This window comes from Chrysemys picta, unplaced genomic scaffold (genome assembly GCF_011386835.1).
Source record: "Chrysemys picta bellii isolate R12L10 unplaced genomic scaffold, ASM1138683v2 scaf342, whole genome shotgun sequence".
Lineage (NCBI taxonomy): Eukaryota > Metazoa > Chordata > Testudines > Emydidae > Chrysemys > Chrysemys picta.
Genome location: NW_027053049.1, coordinates 1 through 18,179, shown reverse-complemented (window position 1 = coordinate 18,179; position 18,179 = coordinate 1). Strand labels below are relative to the sequence as shown.

Genomic DNA, 18,179 nt, shown 5'->3' with positions numbered 1-18,179 from the left:
TTCTGTGAGTGCCAGGGGGCTCCATTTCCCCTTCCACTAGCTCCCCATTTACAGAGAGCCAGAGCAGTACCTGCAGCAGGGAGCGGGAGTTGCTGGTGGCCTCAGAGGCACAGGCCCTGCAGCGCCTCGGGAACCTGGCGCAAGTGCCGCATGATACGGAGCTGGCGCATCACATTGGCCGTGACGTCCTCCTGCTGCAAGGGAACGAGAACCTGTCTGAGACTCAGACGCCTCCGAGGAATCAGGGGGGATTAACGGCCCCTGGAACCAGCAGCATTTCCACCCAGCCCCTGCCCACCTCTGAGGGATGGATTCCCCCTCCTGACCCCCACGATGGAGTCTTGTTGTCCTTCCTAGTGACCTCCAGTGGCAACCCCCCTCCTTGTACGGGGAGCTCCTGCCACTTCCCCCTCAGTGCCCCTGACAGCTGTTCCACCTCCAATCCACAGCTCAAGTTCTCAGACCCCTCTCCTCCAGCCCCACCCAGGTTGGGTAGGGAGGGGACTGTAGCGGGGGGAGCAGGAGGGATTCTGGCAGCAGTGAAGTGGGATGTGGGGAGGTTGAGACCTTTCCCCAAGTCACCCCAGCCACTAATGCTGAAGCCGCAGGATGGCAGCCCTGGTGAATGGGACGGATCGGCAGCCCCTGCTGACTAGGGTTACCATACGTCCGGTTTTTCCCGGACATGTCCTGCTTTTCGGCAATCAAACGCCCGTCCGGGGGGAATTGCCGAAAAGCCAAACATGTCCGGGAAAATGCCGGCCGGGCACTTCCCCTCCCGCGGCTGCTCTGCTCTGCTCCTCCCCTCTCAGACTTTAAGAGCCGAGCTGCCCGAGCCAGCGCTACCGGCTTCGGGCAGCCCCCCCTGCCTCCGGACCCCCAGCCGCTGGCCAGGCACTTCCCTTCCCGGGCTCCAGCTGAGCTGCTCCGCTCCTCCCCTCTCAGACTTTAAGAGCCGAGCTGCCCGAGCCAGCGCTACTGGCTTCGGGCAGCCCCCACTGCCTCCGGACCCTGAGCCACGGGCCAGGCACTTCCCTTCCCGGGCTCCAGCTGCGCTGGGGAAGCGCCGGCCGGGGGCGCAGGGTCTGGGGGCTGCCCGGCAAACCGTGAAGCCGGTAGCGCTGGGGCAGCCCTTTCCCCATGGCTGGGAGTGGGAGGAAGGAGGGGGCTGAGTTAGGGCGGGGAAGGGGTGGAGTTGGGGCAGGGCTAGGGGTGGGGAAATGGGCGGGGCCAGGGCCCATGGAGGGTCCTCTTTTTTTATTTATTAGACATGGTAACCCTACTGCTGACTGAATCCTCCTGTTCTCTCCAGAAGGGGTCCAGCCTTGCCAGCAGCAGGACAAGCGTCCCCTGCCCATGTGCCTCAGCCTTGCCTGGTCAGACGCCATCACCCGTCAGTCCTTGGCCTCCCAGGCTGCCAGTGATGGGAGCAACTCTGGATGGTGGCTCGGGTGACACAGACACCAGACCACTAGGAATTGGGTGCGGCCCTGTGGGACAGGAGAGTCTCGCAGAGGGCACTTGGGGGACTCTCCTGCCCTTCCCAAGAGTGATAGCACCCTGTCCTAAGAACATAAGTCTGGGATGAGGCAAAGCTTGTCATTAATTAACCTGGCTAACGAGCTGGGTGGAGCTGCTCCGGAGACAAGCTGGCTCGCTCCTGCTCATGGAGGTGAATTCATCTCCCTTCCCAGGAGCACCTGCTCTCCCTTTCATTCCCCACCAGGCTCCTTGTGCCAGGCCAGCGAATGGCCACAGGATGGGAATGAGGCCTGGGCCCCGCCCCAATCTCCTGAGTCTAATGCAGCTGCTCAACTTTTCCCCCATCAGCTGCTGGGTTTCCCCCAGGAGGGAGTAGGTGACAGGGAGAGAGAGACACACACATTTGTCCTTCTGGTTGCAGGGCTTGTGTCCTTCCAATCCCATTGGTGGCTGCACAGTGGGCAGAGTCCTCGCTGCGTGCCTGGCCCAACAGAATTGCAGGGCGTGGTGTGGAACACAGAAAGAGATAGAGAGACTCATCCTCCAGCCGGGGTCAGTCTGAGAGAAATTGGCTGGGGTCCCAGTCTCACTCTTCTAGCGGGTGCCATTTCCCAGCTGGGTTCCTTATCCCTCTGGTGCAGCAGCAGCTGGTAGAGCCGGTAAACCCCATCCCTGGCCTGCCGGCTGATGTCCTTGGCTGGGTCACTGACGGACAGAGCCAGCTGTGCCATGTGGTGACCCATCCTGGGGAATTCCGCTGAGTTCTAATGGACGGGAGAGGGAGAGGGGACTCCATCAGCATTTTCCTGTTAGCTCCCAGTCCCCCCGGGCCAGGACTCTCCTTCCCCTCAGCCCCTCTGCAGGAGATGCTAGAGGATAGGAGCTAGAGCCAGACCCTTAATTTCCTCTGCCCCCAAGGAAGCCTGCAGCACAGGGCTGTGGACAGGGCCCTCCATGAGGACTTGCTTCCCCAGCTGCTCCAGGATGACAGGGAGGCATGAACCTGGAGCACAGTCCCCTTAAAAGCCCAGAGTCACCACTTAACTAGGACAAGAAGAACTTGACTCAAGCCAGGCTCACTCTCTGCTCTGACTCTGCCTTCCCAAGAGGAACACTCCTAACCCACAGCCCCTGCAGCAGCAGATCCTACAGCCCGTCAGAGCCAGATCACCTACCCCTGGAGTCAGGAAGCTGGGGTCAGAGATCACGTACGTCAAACTCAGGGAGGGTGATGGTGAATCTGAGCAGGGCCGTGCTGCTCTTAACGGCCCTGGCTCTCTCTCGCGGCACCCTGGACACGATCCAGTAGTTAATGTGCTGTGGGGAAAGGAGGCATTGCACTGACTGCCCTGACCAAGGATGCCCACTGGGGGCCCGGCTAGGAGGACAGACTGGAAAATGGATCTAAGAGTGAAGGTAAAATTGCCCCCACCCCTCTCATCGGGCTCACCTCCAAGATGTACTGGAGCCTGTCGCTGTCTGGGGACTCTGCCAGCAGGTTCCCCAGCATGGCGTCCAGGAGGTCTGGCAAGACCCTAGGCAGATCCTGAAAGCAAGGGAGAGCCATGGGTCAGAGTTAGGGAAACTGGGGCTAAACTTGCCACAGGATGGGAAGTGGGGTCTCTGGGAAGCACTGGTGTGACCCCCAAACACATATCCTGGCCTCTCTCCTTCACATCCCACTGCAGGCAATTAGCAAGGACTCATGGCAGGATGACAGCTGGCTCTTCAATCCATGACTTTAGCTGATCTACCTGCACTTGGGCGGTGTCCTTCTCCATGCCCAGGGTGAAGACGGCGTGCAGGGCAGCTCGAAGGAGGTGGGTCTCCAGCTCTGGCTCCACAGCAGGTGTCATGGTGCTGGAAGAGAGAGGAGCCGGTATTAGACTGTGCAGTGCGGGGATGGGACTGGCACCAACACGCAGGTTAAACTGCAGGGAAATAGGCACAGGCTGGCAAGAAGGGAAACTGAGGCACCGAGCCAGGGAATGACAAGGCCAAGGTTTCTCAGACAGACAGTGGCAGGGCAGGAATAGCACCTGTTCCCTGCACCCTGCTGCCCCTCCTGTATCTGATCCTGGGAGTGAGCCTCTCCCCAAAGCCGTTGCAATGTTACTGGAGTGAAAAGAACAGCCCAGCCAGGAGAGAGTGACCCTTCCCCGCACCTCTGCCAGAGGAGCCACCCTTGGGCGGTGACCTGGGAGTGGGAGTGGGAGGGGCAGTGACTCCCAGCCCTGGGCCTGAGCAGCACTGGGGTTAGGGGAACCGGGCCGGAGGGTCTCGGTACCTGAGGTTGCCCACAGCAATCAGGGAGTTAGCGAGGACGGCGCCGGGTGGAGAGTTATCAGGCAGCTCCTCAATGAGCTCCTGTGAGACCCAAAGGAGACAAAGGAGCGTGTGAGATTCGGGCCACACTGGACATTGCTGGTTTCCTATTGACCTGTGGGACTTTGGGCAAGTTGCTCCCCGCTCTAGGCTCTGTCCCCAGCAGTCAAATGGGGATTTCATACTTTCCCACTATTGGAAAGTGCTGGGAGAATCCCCCAGCAAAAGCTGCTCTGACAGTGCTAAGCAGCATCTGACCATTAGAGGTCAGAGCACACTGCCCAGGAGGAGGAGTGTTTGGTTCTGGGCTGTTGGAGTACGGGCTTTCAACCATCTGTGCACACATATTATACTAATTGCATCTAGACCACATCTCCCTAGTTTGTTTGTGAGAATGTCCTTATTAACACCAAGATGGATCACATCTACTGTTTACCCACCTCCACTAGGCCCGTAACCCTGCCAAAGAAGGAGCTAGGATTTGTTTGGAATGATTTGTTCTTGACAAGTCCATGCTCACTAGTCCTAAGAACCAAATTGTCCTGTAGGTGCTGACAAACTGATTGTTTAATAAGGAGTTCCAGTATCTTTCCAGGTATGTTAATGGATGGGAAGACGTTCTTTTTCAGGGATCTCTGACGAGAACTGGGGCACAGCACGTAGTTTGTTGAGGCCATAAAATGGAGACAGGCACCTCTTCTCTTCTCCCAGCACCCCAGATACCTAAAAGGGTGGGACTCACATCCCTCAATGGGCTTTAAAAAAGACAATGGTTACAATGTGGCCCCAACCATTTCTGGTTTCTGCAGACTAGATGTTTTAGCAAAGTTTAGAATTCCTTGGTGCTCAACACCGTGAAACTCCCCTTTCTCCTTTACAAAGGGCTTTAACGCCCCTTATCTCACCCAGGCTCTCGACTGCCCAAAGTTGGAGAATTGTCCCTGTTCCCACTGCAGAGCACCCCCCACGACACACACACAGAGTCCTCCTGGTGGTGGGAGGGGAACAGAGGAAAGGACAGAAGACGTAAGAGATGAAGAGAAAGGAGGGAGGGATGGAGGAAAAGGTAAAACAAAAAGGACAAACCCTAATGTCCCCAGTGATTCTAAGGGACAAAATCCCAGGTGGGGAATAAAATTCGACCACCTTAAGCTAGTGTTTTCCATGCCTAGAATTCAGCTGGCGCCAGATGCATCAGACTCAACAGGTTCCAAACCTCTCGGAGGCTCTTACCTTCTAAACAGGGACGTCTGTTTTCTAGTAAAATCAGGAAAAAGAAAAGAGAAAACTCAAAAGAGGTTCCTCCTGGCGCTCACGTACGTGACCCTTAATACTCTCTCAGTCCTCAAAGAGAGACCTCGAGAAGGAGACTTGCTGAAGCAAAGCTACAGGGGACTTTGAGGTTTCCCTGGCACTGTGCCCCTGTCCTGCCTGGCTGATGTCAGCATCTCTCTGTGAGGTCACCACCTCCCCAGCACCTTTGACCAATAGGCTGAGATCCTGCAAAACGCCTTTGTGATGTCACTGCCACACCCACTGCTCCCCTGCAGTGCTAATGTCCTGCCACAGGGCAGACACTTTGGAGGTTTGAGCTACACAAAGAAGAGACACTTAGATCTCAAAAATTAGATGAGATGTTTCAGTCTGAGCTAAGTAGTTGCTGCTCTTAACAATTGCAACATAATAAAATACAAATAAAATAGACTATTTCAGCCATTCTATTATGTCCTAATCTGATCTGAGTAAACGTGATAGGACACCTCATCTTATGCACTGCTCCTAGTGACACTCTCCAATAGATCCCCATCCTCCACCTGTCGGGAGGTAGGTAGGAGCGGATTGTTATCCCTACTTGAAAGAGGGAGAAGCTAAGGCTGAGAAAGGAGAATTGACTTGTCTTAGGTCACACAGCCAGTCCGTGGCAGAGTTGGGAATAGGACCCAAGAGCCCTGATTTTCAAACTAACCATCGGATCTTGAATTTCAGACATTGAATGACCTGAATAAAGTGTTCTCAAGTGAGTTCCAGACCAGCAAGAGTTCATAGTAATTATTCAGCAAGTATTTTAGGAGAACTGGAATGGTAGAGAAAATAATGAACTGCAGAGAAGCAGCAAAATTTGTTGAACATATGACTGGTTATGACTATTTACTTGTTCTTAAAAGAAAACAACAGGGACCTGAGTCTCCTCCCTGTCAATAACCCCCTGCTCAGCCAATCAGGGTAGAGACCGAGGGGCGGGGGGATGAGGGTTCTCACCAGAGAGCCCAAAGGATGGCCCAGGTCACCGCTGGGGATCACTGTCTGAGCACTATTTCAACGCCACATTTTTCGGTGGACCTCCCACAATGGGAGTTGTAGAGCACCCCCCACGACACACACACACCCCTCCTGGTGGTGGGAGGGGAACGGGGAAAGGACAAAAGAAGTAAGAGATGAAGAGAAAGGAGGGAGGGATGGAGGAAAAGGTAAAACAAAAAGGACAAACCTTAATGTCCCCAGAGATTCTAAGGGACAAAATCCCAGGTGGGGAATAAAATTTGGCCACCTTAAGCTAGTGTTTTCCATGCCTAAAATTCAGCTGGCGCCAGATGCATCAGACTCAACAGGTTCCAAACCTCTCGGAAGCTCTTACCTTCTAAACAGGGACGTCAGTTTTCTAGTGAAATCAGGAAAAAGAAAGGAGAAAACTCAAAAGAGGTTCCTCCTGGTGCTCACATACATGAACCCAAATACTCTCTCAGACCTCAAAGAGAGATCTCGAGAAGGGGACTTGCTGAAGCAAAGCCACAGGGGTCTCTGAGGTTTCCCTGGCCCTGCGTCCCTGTCCTGCCTGGCTGATGTCAGCATCCCTCTGTGAGGTCACCACCTCCCCTGCACCTTTGGCCAATAGGCTGAGGTTCTGCAAAAGGCCTTTGTGATGTCACTGCCACACACACCCCTCCCCTGCAGTGCTAATGTCCTGCCACAGGGCTGACACTCTGGAGGTTTGAGCTACTCCCTGTGGATCACCCCACTCAATGAGTGTTCATTCTAGAAAGCAAGCCGGCTAGACAGTAAAACATCACAAGCTGCTCCCAATGCTACACTCGGTTTCTCAGCAATGAGTAGACTTTATGGGCAGCAGAGACCGTTAGAGCATCTAATCTGACCCCCTGCATATCACAGGCCTCCTGTCTACCACAATAGCTACTTTTGGGGCAAACACATTCCGGAAAGGCATCTAGTCTTTATTAATGACATCAAGAGATGGAGAATCCACCACTTTCCTTGGTAGCTTCTTCCTGTGGTCAATCATCCTCGCTGTTGAATATTTGTGCCTTATTTGTCATAGGAATTTGTCTCTTTTCACCTTCCAGCCATTGGGTCTTGTTCTGCCTTTCTCTGCTAGACTAGAGAGCCCTTTAATACCTAGTATTTTCTCTCCATTAAGGCACTTCAACACTTCAATGAAGTCCCCTTCAATCTTCTTTTGATAAGCTAAACAGGTTGAGCTCTTTCCATAGCTCACTAGAAGGCATTTTTCTCCAGCCCTCAGAACATTTCATGGCTCTTTGCTGCCCCAGCTCCAATTTCTAGGACCATCTTTTTCAAAGGAGGACACCAAGACTGGAGGCAGTATTCCAATAGCAGTCTCACTGCTGCTGTGTCACCTCCCTATCCTACTCACGGCTCTGCTCCTACGTCTAATGATGGCTTTAGCCCTGTTCACCACAGCATCACACTGGGAGCTCATGTTGAGTGGCTTCTCCACTCTGGCCCCTAAATCCTTTTCAGAGTCACTGCTTTCCTGGATCCACGTCCCCATTCTGGAGGTGTGGCCGGCATGCCTTGTTGCCACGTATAGGACCTTGCATTGGGCTCTGCTCAAACTTGTTTTCTTTGAATGGGTCCAGCTGGCCGAATGAGCCAGATCGCTCTGTATCACTGCCCTCTCCCCATCAGGAATTACCACTCTGCCTGTATTTTGTCACCCCTCAATCTTATCCGCAGTGATTGTATGTTTTCTCCCAATTCATTGATAACAATTATTTTAAAAAATTAGTCCTTGAGAGCTTCTTCAGACCCTTAGTACCCAGGACCTGCTCCCCACATCACAGTGAGAAATGCTGTCCAGCCCTGCTGGTACAGAGGGGATAAGCACAGAACAAACGTACCTTTAGGAGCTGTGTTGTCCATAGGCTCTGAACAACATGTGGGGGTCAGCAGATTACAAACGCACGACAGACCTGTAGTGTAGACAGGTCCCAACTGTGTCTCGGTTTCCCACCCTGTAAAATGGGGAGAAGAAACAAAACCTTGATTAGCTCCTTGACAGCTGGGGAAACCGAGGCACCCAGCGGTGCAGAGACTCGCTCATGGTCCCAAAGCCAGGAATAGAAAACAGCAGATCTGATAGCCAGGCCTGGGACCTAACCCTGGTTTTCCTGGCCTTGCTGCTCTAAGTTTAGTCACAGCCACCATGTCTTTTCCCCCGTGTCCCTTAACCCCACGTCACTGCAGAAGAGAGATTTTCTGGTAGCCAGCTGGCTCTCCTGCATGTGGATGTCGTTCCAAAAGACATGCTCTGACTCAGTCCCATGCTATGGTTGGCTGAAGGAACCACGTGGTCACATTCTAGCCCTGAGTTATACAGGAGGGGCGACTAGATGCACATAATGGTCCTTTCTGACCTGAACCTCTATCAATCGCTACATTTTCTGCTGCTAGGAAGAGAACTCTGGACCTATTTTCTCTCATTCACTTTCAGTCGGAATAATTTCAATCCAGGCCAAAGGATTTCCTCTTCCATTGTGTCTTCAGCACCTTTGGGAGCAACCAGTTACTGTTACCCACAGGTTACCAGTTTCAACCTGTCCCAGGGTGAGATGGCAGGGAAAGGGGTTGGAGCTCAACTGCACCTGGCCCAGGTGATGCAGGTCCCTAGGGTGAAGGGAATAAGTGTGGGGGTCACGTGACAAGACGCAGCCTGTGACTAGGACCCAGGCCTGCTGAGAGATAGAAGGGCAGCCTGTACTCAGCCAGGAGAGAGACCCCAAGGGAAGCAGGCATGGGAGGGGCTTGGAGAGTCCTTTAAAGGTCAGGGACAAGCTGGGAAGGGGCCAGGCTGAGCACTAAGGACAAGGCCCTAGGAGGGAAAGACAGGGCAGTTTAGGAGATGGGGCAGATAGTCCAGTTGGTTTCGGCTCCCAGGACCAGACACCCAGAGGTGAAGGTGATTGTCGGGGCTTCTGTCCTTCTTCCCCAGTGTAGATTTGATAGTGGAGAAGACTGATGCCGTAAGGGGGAAGTGAGTTACCCCAAGGTCACCCAGTGAGTTTATATCACCAATGCATACTCGGAAGGATCTAATAGAAATATGGATTTTCCAGTCTCTTCTTTCTAGGAGTCCCCAGGGCTAAGGTAAAACCCCTGCGGCCCCTCCCCATTCTGCTCACCTCCAAGATGTGCTGGAGTTTGTCTGTGCTGGGGGGTGCTGTCAGCAGGATCGAGAGCTCGTCATCCATGTTCTCTGGGCAGGCCTTGCTCAGAGCCTGCCAGCGGAGGGAGACCAGGGGTCAGGAGCCTGCATTAGCACCGGTGTGCCATTGACCAAGAGCTGGCTGAGGTAAGCGCCGCCTGGCCGGAGCTCGCACCCAGAAACCCTGCCCCAGGTCGGAACCCCCTCCCACACCCAAATTCCCTCCCAGACCTCACACCCGGCACCCCAACCCCCTGCCCCAGGTCGGAACCCCCTCCTGTACCCTAATCCCTCCCAGACCCCACACCCCCACCCCAATCCCCTACCCCAGCCCTGAGCCCCCTCCCGCACCCAAACTCCCTCCCAGAGTCCGCACCCCAACCCTCTGTCCCAGCCCGGATCCCCCTCTGGCACCCCAACCCCCTAATCTCCAGCCCAATCCCAGAGCCCGCATCCCCACTGGAGCCCTCACCCCTCCCTGCACTCCAACCCCCAGCTCCAGCCCAGTGAAAGTGAGTGAGGGTGTGAGAGCGAACGACTGAGAGAGGTGGGCTGGGCTGGAGTGAGTGGGGGTGGGGCCTTGGGGAAGGGCATGAAAGGGGTTGGGTCAAGGGCGTTTGGTTTTGTGCAAGTAGAAAGTTGGCAACCCTACTTAAGGACCTTTGAAAAGCAGCCTCCTTAGCACCGCTCCTGATACCAGGGGCCAAGGCGCCCCCGGACATGAGAACCACAATAGGCCAGAGCAAAACGCTGCGTTAGAAATCGGAGCTCAGGCTGCCAAGCGAACGATAGCTGACAGACAGGGGATGTGGGAATTAAGGTTGTGCCTTCAGCCAGCAACTGGTGTTCATCCATTTGCACCACACACACACCTGTAGGCAGGGCCACTATTTCCTTGTCTGTCTGCCTGTTTAGCGTCTCTCGGTCCTTACTGTGCCCATCACCGTGGTGTCTGAGTGGCAAACCAAGGGTTTGACGTGTGCATATGAAACTGCCTGACTGGAAGGACGTGGTTTGGTGTGGATCAGTGACTGCTGGGGCGATTGGTGGCAGAAGGCTCTGAGGGCCTGGCTCATTCCGACCTGGCTCATTCCAATGGCTTCTACAGCTGAGAGCAGCCCAGTCTCCTGCCTGGGTCCGACGCAAACCAGGAAGTACAGGACCACAGTTAATAAGAACAGCTCAAAAGATCATTTTCGCTGACCCAGCCCTGCACAGATTTCCAGCTTAGGTTTGCATTTTCAGCAAAAGTTCTTCTTGATTATTTTCTCCCAACCCCCTTCTGCCTCCATAATAGCCAGCCACCCCGTCAGTCGCATCCTGGGGCGCTCCAGGGACAGCGTGTGTGCGTGTATGTGTACATCTGTACATATGTGTATGTGTACATGTGTGTATGTATGCGTGTACGTGTATGTGCACATGAGTGTGTGCACATGTGAGTGTGCGTGTGTATGTGTGTACATGTACCCCAGTCAGATGTATACATCTGGATTTCCTTTGAAAGAATTTTCAAATTGAGCTGATCAAGTGCAATGGCAAAGCACCCAATTCCTCTGCCCCCCAACTGCCTTCGTTGCTTTAACGTACAACCTGCTCTGCTGGCACCTCTGACTCCTGAAAGCCCTAACGCTCCAGGGGAGCAGGCCGTACCCTACCCTGCCCTGGCTGCCCCGGGTGTTACCTCGGAGGGAATCGTTCCAGATTCCAATGGGTGGCAGGTCCAGGGAAGAGCCTTATCTGGGGGGAGGCTGTACCAGACCCGCCCGACCCAGGCAGGCTCCCAGGTACTCTCTGCTCGGGGCTGATAAGGCTCCTTAGCAGTTTCTCTCCAAACAAATTCCAGTTCAAGATACCTGAGAGCTCCACAGCAGGGCAGCATCCCCAGAGCGCAGCAGGGCGGGGGTTAGGGGGAGCAGTCGGTAGCAGCACCTGCTCCTCGTACGGCAGGAGCGAGAAGTGCCAGCCTCTCTGCACAGAGCAGCAGCGTTCAGCATGGGCCAGACGTGCTGCGGTGATGGGTAAGAGCGGGCTCGGAGAGCCAGAGGGTCTGTGGGGCAGCGCTGGGCCCTTCTGCTCCGCACTAGGGCCGGGTGGGGGTGTTCAGCTGGGATTGGAACCCACCAGCACTTGTGGGTGTGAATGTGGGGCTGGAACTCAATGTGGGGCGCTACTGGGGGGAAGGGCAGAGAGACACCTGGGCTGAGACCCCAGCTCCAGGGACACAGTCACTCCTGCCCAGCCGGGTAAAATTGCCCAGCTGTGTGACAGCCCCCCCATCCCCGAGGGGTTCCCCCCCCCCCCGGTATGTCACAGCAGGGTAATGTGCATACTGAACGGCAGGGGTTGCCAGAGACTGGCTGGGAGAGGCCTTTGGGGATGGAGGAAGCAGCACTAAGGTACATGCCAACCTCCCTACAGAGGAGGGGCCGTGCCCCACAGGTGTGGGGCAGGGAGCTGGGACACTGCGTGGTGGGTCATTGTCTGGCCCAGGCCCTTCCTAGCTGGAGGCCGAGGCATTTTCTTCAGGTCACCTTCCGCTGCAGCTTGGCCACGGGCCCCCATACCCTCTAGTCCAGCCAGGGATTCCAAGTGGGGATTGTCACGGCTGGCTCCTCCCTGCCGCCAGCAGCTCTTCACTGCCAGGGAATTCCTGAAATCCTGTGTGCTCCTCCCCCCACACCTCCTGGGGCTGTGAGTGCCCTCCTCCCGGACAGCCCTCCCCCGAGAGCTCTGAGTGCCCCTGGCCAGTCCCTCCCCTCAGCCCCCCCCCCACTTCCTGGGGCTCTGAGTGCCCTCAGCCTGTCCCCCCTCCCACACCCCGGGGCTGAGTGACCTTGGCCAACCCCCGTCCCTTCAGGAGGAACTCCCAGTACCCACCCAGCCCCCACACCTCAGGGTTCCCCTCCCTGCGGCTCTGTGGCCATACCCCCACCAGGGCCGACTTTAGGCCAATTCAACCAATTCCCCTGAATCGGGCCCCAGGCCCAAGCCCCGGTACGGTGTACCGGCAAGAGCCAGTGCGCTGTACCAGGGTGGTCCGGCTTCCCCAGGGGGCAATTTAAAGGACCTAGGGCTCCCAGCAGGGGCCGGAGCCCCAGGCCCTTTAAATTGCCACCAGACCCCCACTGCTGGAGCCCTGGGGTAGGGCTGCGGGGCTCTGGGGGCTATTTAAAAAGTCTGGGACTCCCGCTGCCTCTACCGCCCTGGCCCTTTAAATAGCCACTGGAGCCCCGCTGCTTCCCCAGGGCTCCCGCGGCTATTTAAAGGGCCGGGGCGGTAGAAGCAGGGGAGCCCTGAGCCCTTTAAATAGCCCCCAGAGCCCTGGGATAGCGGGGGACTCGGGGGCTATTTAAAGCTGCCTCTGCTGCACCCCGTCCCCGCACCAGCCCCGCACCGCCTGCCCTGCCCGCAGCCAGCCCCGTCTCCAGCCAGCCCTGCACCCCCTGTCCGCAGCCAGCCCCTGCTACACCCCTGCCCTACCTCCAGCCCCGCCACCCCTGTTCTGCCCGCACCAGCCCCCGCCCCCCTGCCCTGCCTGCAGCCAGCCCTGCACCCCCTGCCCACAGCCAGCCTCTGCTGCACCCCCTGCCCTGTCTCCAGGCAACCCCTGCCGCCCCCCCTGCGGCCCTGCCCAAAGCCAGCCAGCCCCACACACCCCTGTCTCCAGCCAGCCCTGCACCCCTTGCCCTGCCTGCAGCCAGACCCTACCTCCAGTGAGCCCCTGCCCAGCCTCCAGCCAGCCCCATGTCCACTGGTGCCCTGCAGTTCCCAGGGCAGTAACCCTGCACACCTGCTTCAATGAGGGGGGCAGGGAGCAGCTGGGACCCACACATGTGCACACCACTAGGGTGACCAGACAGCAAGTGTGAAAAATCGGGACAGGGGGTGGGGGATAATAGGATCCTATAAGAAAAAGACCCAAAAATCGGGACTGTCCCTATAAAATCAGGACATCTGGTCACCCTAGCACACCCCCAGGGAGTGGCGGGGACCACACACGAGAAACGGAGCTCATTAATAACCGATCAACAGCATATATGATGCAATGTACAGAATATATAATTTTATTTTTTATATAGTTATGGAAAGTAAAATAATACATGGAAGAAATTAAAGGCTTTTTTTTCCATTATTTTTTTTGTTAGTCATCCCTGCCGGGGCCCCGCCAAAAATGTTCGATTTGGGCCCCGTCCTTCCTAAAGCCGGCGCTGCTGGAGAGAACAGGAGGATTCAGTCAGCAGGGGCTGCCGATCCGTCCCATTCACCAGGGCTGCCATCCTGCGGCTTCAGCATTAGTGGCTGGGGTGACTTGGGGAAAGGTCTCAACCTCCCCACATCCCACTTCACTGCTGCCAGAATCCCTCCTGCCCCCCCGCTACAGTCCCCTCCCTACCCAACCTGGGTGGGGCTGGAGGAGAGGGGGTCTGAGAACTTGAGCTGTGGATTGGAGGTGGAACAGCTGTCAGGGGCACTGACGGGGGAAGTGGCAGGAGCTCCCCGTACAAGGAGGGGGGTTGCCACTGGAGGTCACTAGGAAGGACAACAAGACTCCATCCTGGGAGTCAGGAGGGGGAATCCATCCCTCAGAGGTGGGCAGGGGCTGGGTGGAAATGCTGCTGGTTCCAGGGGCCGTTAATCCCCCCTGATTCCTCGGAGGCGTCTGAGTCTCAGACAGGTTCTCGTTCCCTTGCAGCAGGAGGACGTCACGGCCAATGTGATGCGCCAGCTCCCGTATCATGCGGCACTTGCACCAGGTGCCCGAGGCGCTGCAGGCCTGTGCCTCTGAGGCCACCAGCAACTCCCGCTCCCTGCTGGAGGTACTGCTCTCGCTCTCTGTAAATTGGGAGCTAGTGGAAGGGGAAATGGAGCCCCCTGGCACTCACAGAAAGCTGATTACAGAATGAGCCCGAACTGAGAGGCACCATATCCGCCCCCCTAAAGAGCCAGACTTCAGTGGTGATACAGCCCAACCGGGGTAGCAACAGGATTGAGAACGAGGTAGGAAGTTCAGAGCAGCAAGGAAAGCCTGGAGGGGAACTTGAGAAGAGAGGTTGGAAAAGTGCAGCAAAGAGAAAGGAGCAGACCTAGCTGTTGGGTCCAGGGCCCTGGGCTGCTATCAATGTCAGGGTGGGACTGGGTTCCCCTACCGGCCCCAGAGGAGGCGGCGTACACGCACCTGGAGAGGGTTCCCAAGCCCAGCAAGGGGGCTACAGGCTGAGCAAGTGCCCCAGCGATGGCAGAAGGACTTCTGTCTGTGGAAAGACCTCTTTGAACTTTTAGTGTGAGGCAAGCTGGGCCCCAGAAGGGTGGACTAAAGGTGGTGACCTGGCCGGAGTTACCAGGCAGAGAAACTGCCGTGGTGCTGGAGCGACCATGGATGGGGGACGCTAGCCCAGCGAGAGGGCTGTGATGCCATGCCTGGCCGCCGGGGGGCACCTAACGATGAGTAGATTAATTTATGATTAGCATAGTTGGCAGGATTGAGTTCCCCCTGTGATCCGTGAGGGAAGTCTTGGTTGCTGAAGGAATCATAGAATATCAGGGTTGGAAGGGACCTCCGGAGGTCATCTAGTCCAACCCCCTGCTAAAAGCAGAACCAATCCCCAGACAGTTTTTTCCCCTGATCCCTAAATGGCCCCCTCAAGGATAGAGCTCACAACCCCGGGTGTAGCAGGCCAATGCTCAAACCACTGAGCTATCCCTCCCCCAAGCAGGTGTATCAAGGGACCAAGCTGGTCGCTGGATTTCCCACTTCAGTTCCAGGGACTGGCTAAGCAGCCAAAACAGATCTAGGGGTTTCTCCTGCAGCTCCTAGAAAACCAACAGACGCAGAAGGAAGTGCAGGTGGAGCTACAGATGCAGCAGCAGCAATACCTGTGAGAGATCCTGCAAAGGGAAATCAACCCAGGATCTGCTATGCCCATGGACAAAAAGAGCAGAGAAGGAGAGCATGCCTGGGCTGTGCTGAGAAGGTTAGCCCAGGGAGAAGGGCATGAGAAAGTGTACAAGCGTGGCCTAAGGCCAAGATGGGAGCAAGAGTTCTTTGTTTTGGGGGCAGAGAAGCAGGCCACATCAAAAGACACGGCCTGCTTAGGAAATTGCTGAGTGGCTGAACGAGGGGCCAGGGCCCTAAGAAGTTAGAAAGAAAGGAGAAGGAGAAGGTGTCCTCTGACACAAACCCCCATGAGGCAGGCAAGGTGGAGGTGGCTGGGGGGCTCCACCAGTATGTCACAGAGCTACTCTCTGTGGATCACCCCGCTCAATGAGTGTTCATTCTAGGAAGCAAGCCGGCTAGACAGTAAAACAGCAGAGGCTGCTCCCAATGCTACACTCGGTTTCTCAGAAATGAGTAGACTTTATGGGCAGAAGAGACCGTTAGAGCATCTAATCTGACCCCCTGCATATCACAGGCCTTTCTGCACCATATGGGGCAGGCAGAGCTCTGCCTGGGCGCAGGGGGAATGGGATGGGGGTAGATCAAGGAAAGGGGAGAGGGGAATGGGTGTGAGGGAAAGAGCTCCTGTCCCAGATGAAGGAATTTGGGGGCAGAGGAAAGGACCCTGCTCCACAGAGAGGGGAGAGGGTTTCTGTGAGTGCCAGGGGGCTCCATTTCCCCTTCCACTAGCTCCCCATTTACAGAGAGCCAGAGCAGTACCTGCAGCAGGGAGCGGGAGTTGCTGGTGGCCTCAGAGGCACAGGCCCTGCAGCGCCTCGGGAACCTGGCGCAAGTGCCGCATGATACGGAGCTGGCGCATCACATTGGCCGTGACGTCCTCCTGCTGCAAGGGAACGAGAACCTGTCTGAGACTCAGACGCCTCCGAGGAATCAGGGGGGATTAACGGCCCCTGGAACCAGCAGCATTTCCACCCAGCCCCTGCCCACCTCTGAGGGATGGATTCCCCCTCCTGACCCCCACGATGGAGTCTTGTTGTCCTTCCTAGTGACCTCCAGTGGCAACCCCCCTCCTTGTACGGGGAGCTCCTGCCACTTCCCCCTCAGTGCCCCTGACAGCTGTTCCACCTCCAATCCACAGCTCAAGTTCTCAGACCCCTCTCCTCCAGCCCCACCCAGGTTGGGTAGGGAGGGGACTGTAGCGGGGGGAGCAGGAGGGATTCTGGCAGCAGTGAAGTGGGATGTGGGGAGGTTGAGACCTTTCCCCAAGTCACCCCAGCCACTAATGCTGAAGCCGCAGGATGGCAGCCCTGGTGAATGGGACGGATCGGCAGCCCCTGCTGACTAGGGTTACCATACGTCCGGTTTTTCCCGGACATGTCCTGCTTTTCGGCAATCAAACGCCCGTCCGGGGGGAATTGCCGAAAAGCCAAACATGTCCGGGAAAATGCCGGCCGGGCACTTCCCCTCCCGCGGCTGCTCTGCTCTGCTCCTCCCCTCTCAGACTTTAAGAGCCGAGCTGCCCGAGCCAGCGCTACCGGCTTCGGGCAGCCCCCCCTGCCTCCGGACCCCCAGCCGCTGGCCAGGCACTTCCCTTCCCGGGCTCCAGCTGAGCTGCTCCGCTCCTCCCCTCTCAGACTTTAAGAGCCGAGCTGCCCGAGCCAGCGCTACTGGCTTCGGGCAGCCCCCCCTGCCTCCGGACCCCGAGCCACGGGCCAGGCACTTCCCTTCCCGGGCTCCAGCTGCGCTGGGGAAGCGCCGGCCGGGGGCGCAGGGTCTGGGGGCTGCCCGGCAAACCGTGAAGCCGGTAGCGCTGGGGCAGCCCTTTCCCCATGGCTGGGAGTGGGAGGAAGGAGGGGGCTGAGTTAGGGCGGGGAAGGGGTGGAGTTGAGGCGGGGCTAGGGGTGGGGAAATGGGCGGGGCCAGGGCCCATGGAGGGTCCTCTTTTTTTATTTATTAGACATGGTAACCCTACTGCTGACTGAATCCTCCTGTTCTCTCCAGAAGGGGTCCAGCCTTGCCAGCAGCAGGACAAGCGTCCCCTGCCCATGTGCCTCAGCCTTGCCTGGTCAGACGCCATCACCCGTCAGTCCTTGGCCTCCCAGGCTGCCAGTGATGGGAGCAACTCTGGATGGTGGCTCGGGTGACACAGACACCAGACCACTAGGAATTGGGTGCGGCCCTGTGGGACAGGAGAGTCTCGCAGAGGGCACTTGGGGGACTCTCCTGCCCTTCCCAAGAGTGATAGCACCCTGTCCTAAGAACATAAGTCTGGGATGAGGCAAAGCTTGTCATTAATTAACCTGGCTAACGAGCTGGGTGGAGCTGCTCCGGAGACAAGCTGGCTCGCTCCTGCTCATGGAGGTGAATTCATCTCCCTTCCCAGGAGCACCTGCTCTCCCTTTCATTCCCCACCAGGCTCCTTGTGCCAGGCCAGCGAATGGCCACAGGATGGGAATGAGGCCTGGGCCCCGCCCCAATCTCCTGAGTCTAATGCAGCTGCTCAACTTTTCCCCCATCAGCTGCTGGGTTTCCCCCAGGAGGGAGTAGGTGACAGGGAGAGAGAGACACACACATTTGTCCTTCTGGTTGCAGGGCTTGTGTCCTTCCAATCCCATTGGTGGCTGCACAGTGGGCAGAGTCCTCGCTGCGTGCCTGGCCCAACAGAATTGCAGGGCGTGGTGTGGAACACAGAAAGAGATAGAGAGACTCATCCTCCAGCCGGGGTCAGTCTGAGAGAAATTGGCTGGGGTCCCAGTCTCACTCTTCTAGCGGGTGCCATTTCCCAGCTGGGTTCCTTATCCCTCTGGTGCAGCAGCAGCTGGTAGAGCCGGTAAACCCCATCCCTGGCCTGCCGGCTGATGTCCTTGGCTGGGTCACTGACGGACAGAGCCAGCTGTGCCATGTGGTGACCCATCCTGGGGAATTCCGCTGAGTTCTAATGGACGGGAGAGGGAGAGGGGACTCCATCAGCATTTTCCTGTTAGCTCCCAGTCCCCCCGGGCCAGGACTCTCCTT

General features: G+C 56.8%; 1 protein-coding gene across 2 annotated transcripts; it reads right to left on the bottom strand.

Annotated features, from left to right (window-relative positions):
- Positions 1–672: 672 nt before the first annotated feature.
- On the bottom strand, positions 673–5,169 carry LOC135978617 (maestro heat-like repeat-containing protein family member 1). 2 transcript variants are annotated; one of them, XM_065579495.1, is made up of 3 exons: positions 3,237–3,446; positions 2,933–3,028; positions 673–2,246 (listed from the first exon to the last, which is right to left on the bottom strand). In XM_065579495.1, the coding sequence occupies exons 1-3, from the start codon at positions 3,336–3,338 to the stop codon at positions 2,019–2,021; spliced, it is 426 nt and encodes a 141-aa protein (XP_065435567.1). In that variant the 5' UTR covers positions 3,339–3,446; the 3' UTR covers positions 673–2,018. The 2 variants fall into 2 exon arrangements, with proteins under 2 accessions (XP_065435567.1, XP_065435568.1); XM_065579496.1 differs by lacking the exon at positions 673–2,246 and adding an exon at positions 2,275–2,799 and having other exon boundaries at positions 3,237–5,169.
- Between the last annotated feature and the right edge of the window lie 13,010 nt (positions 5,170–18,179).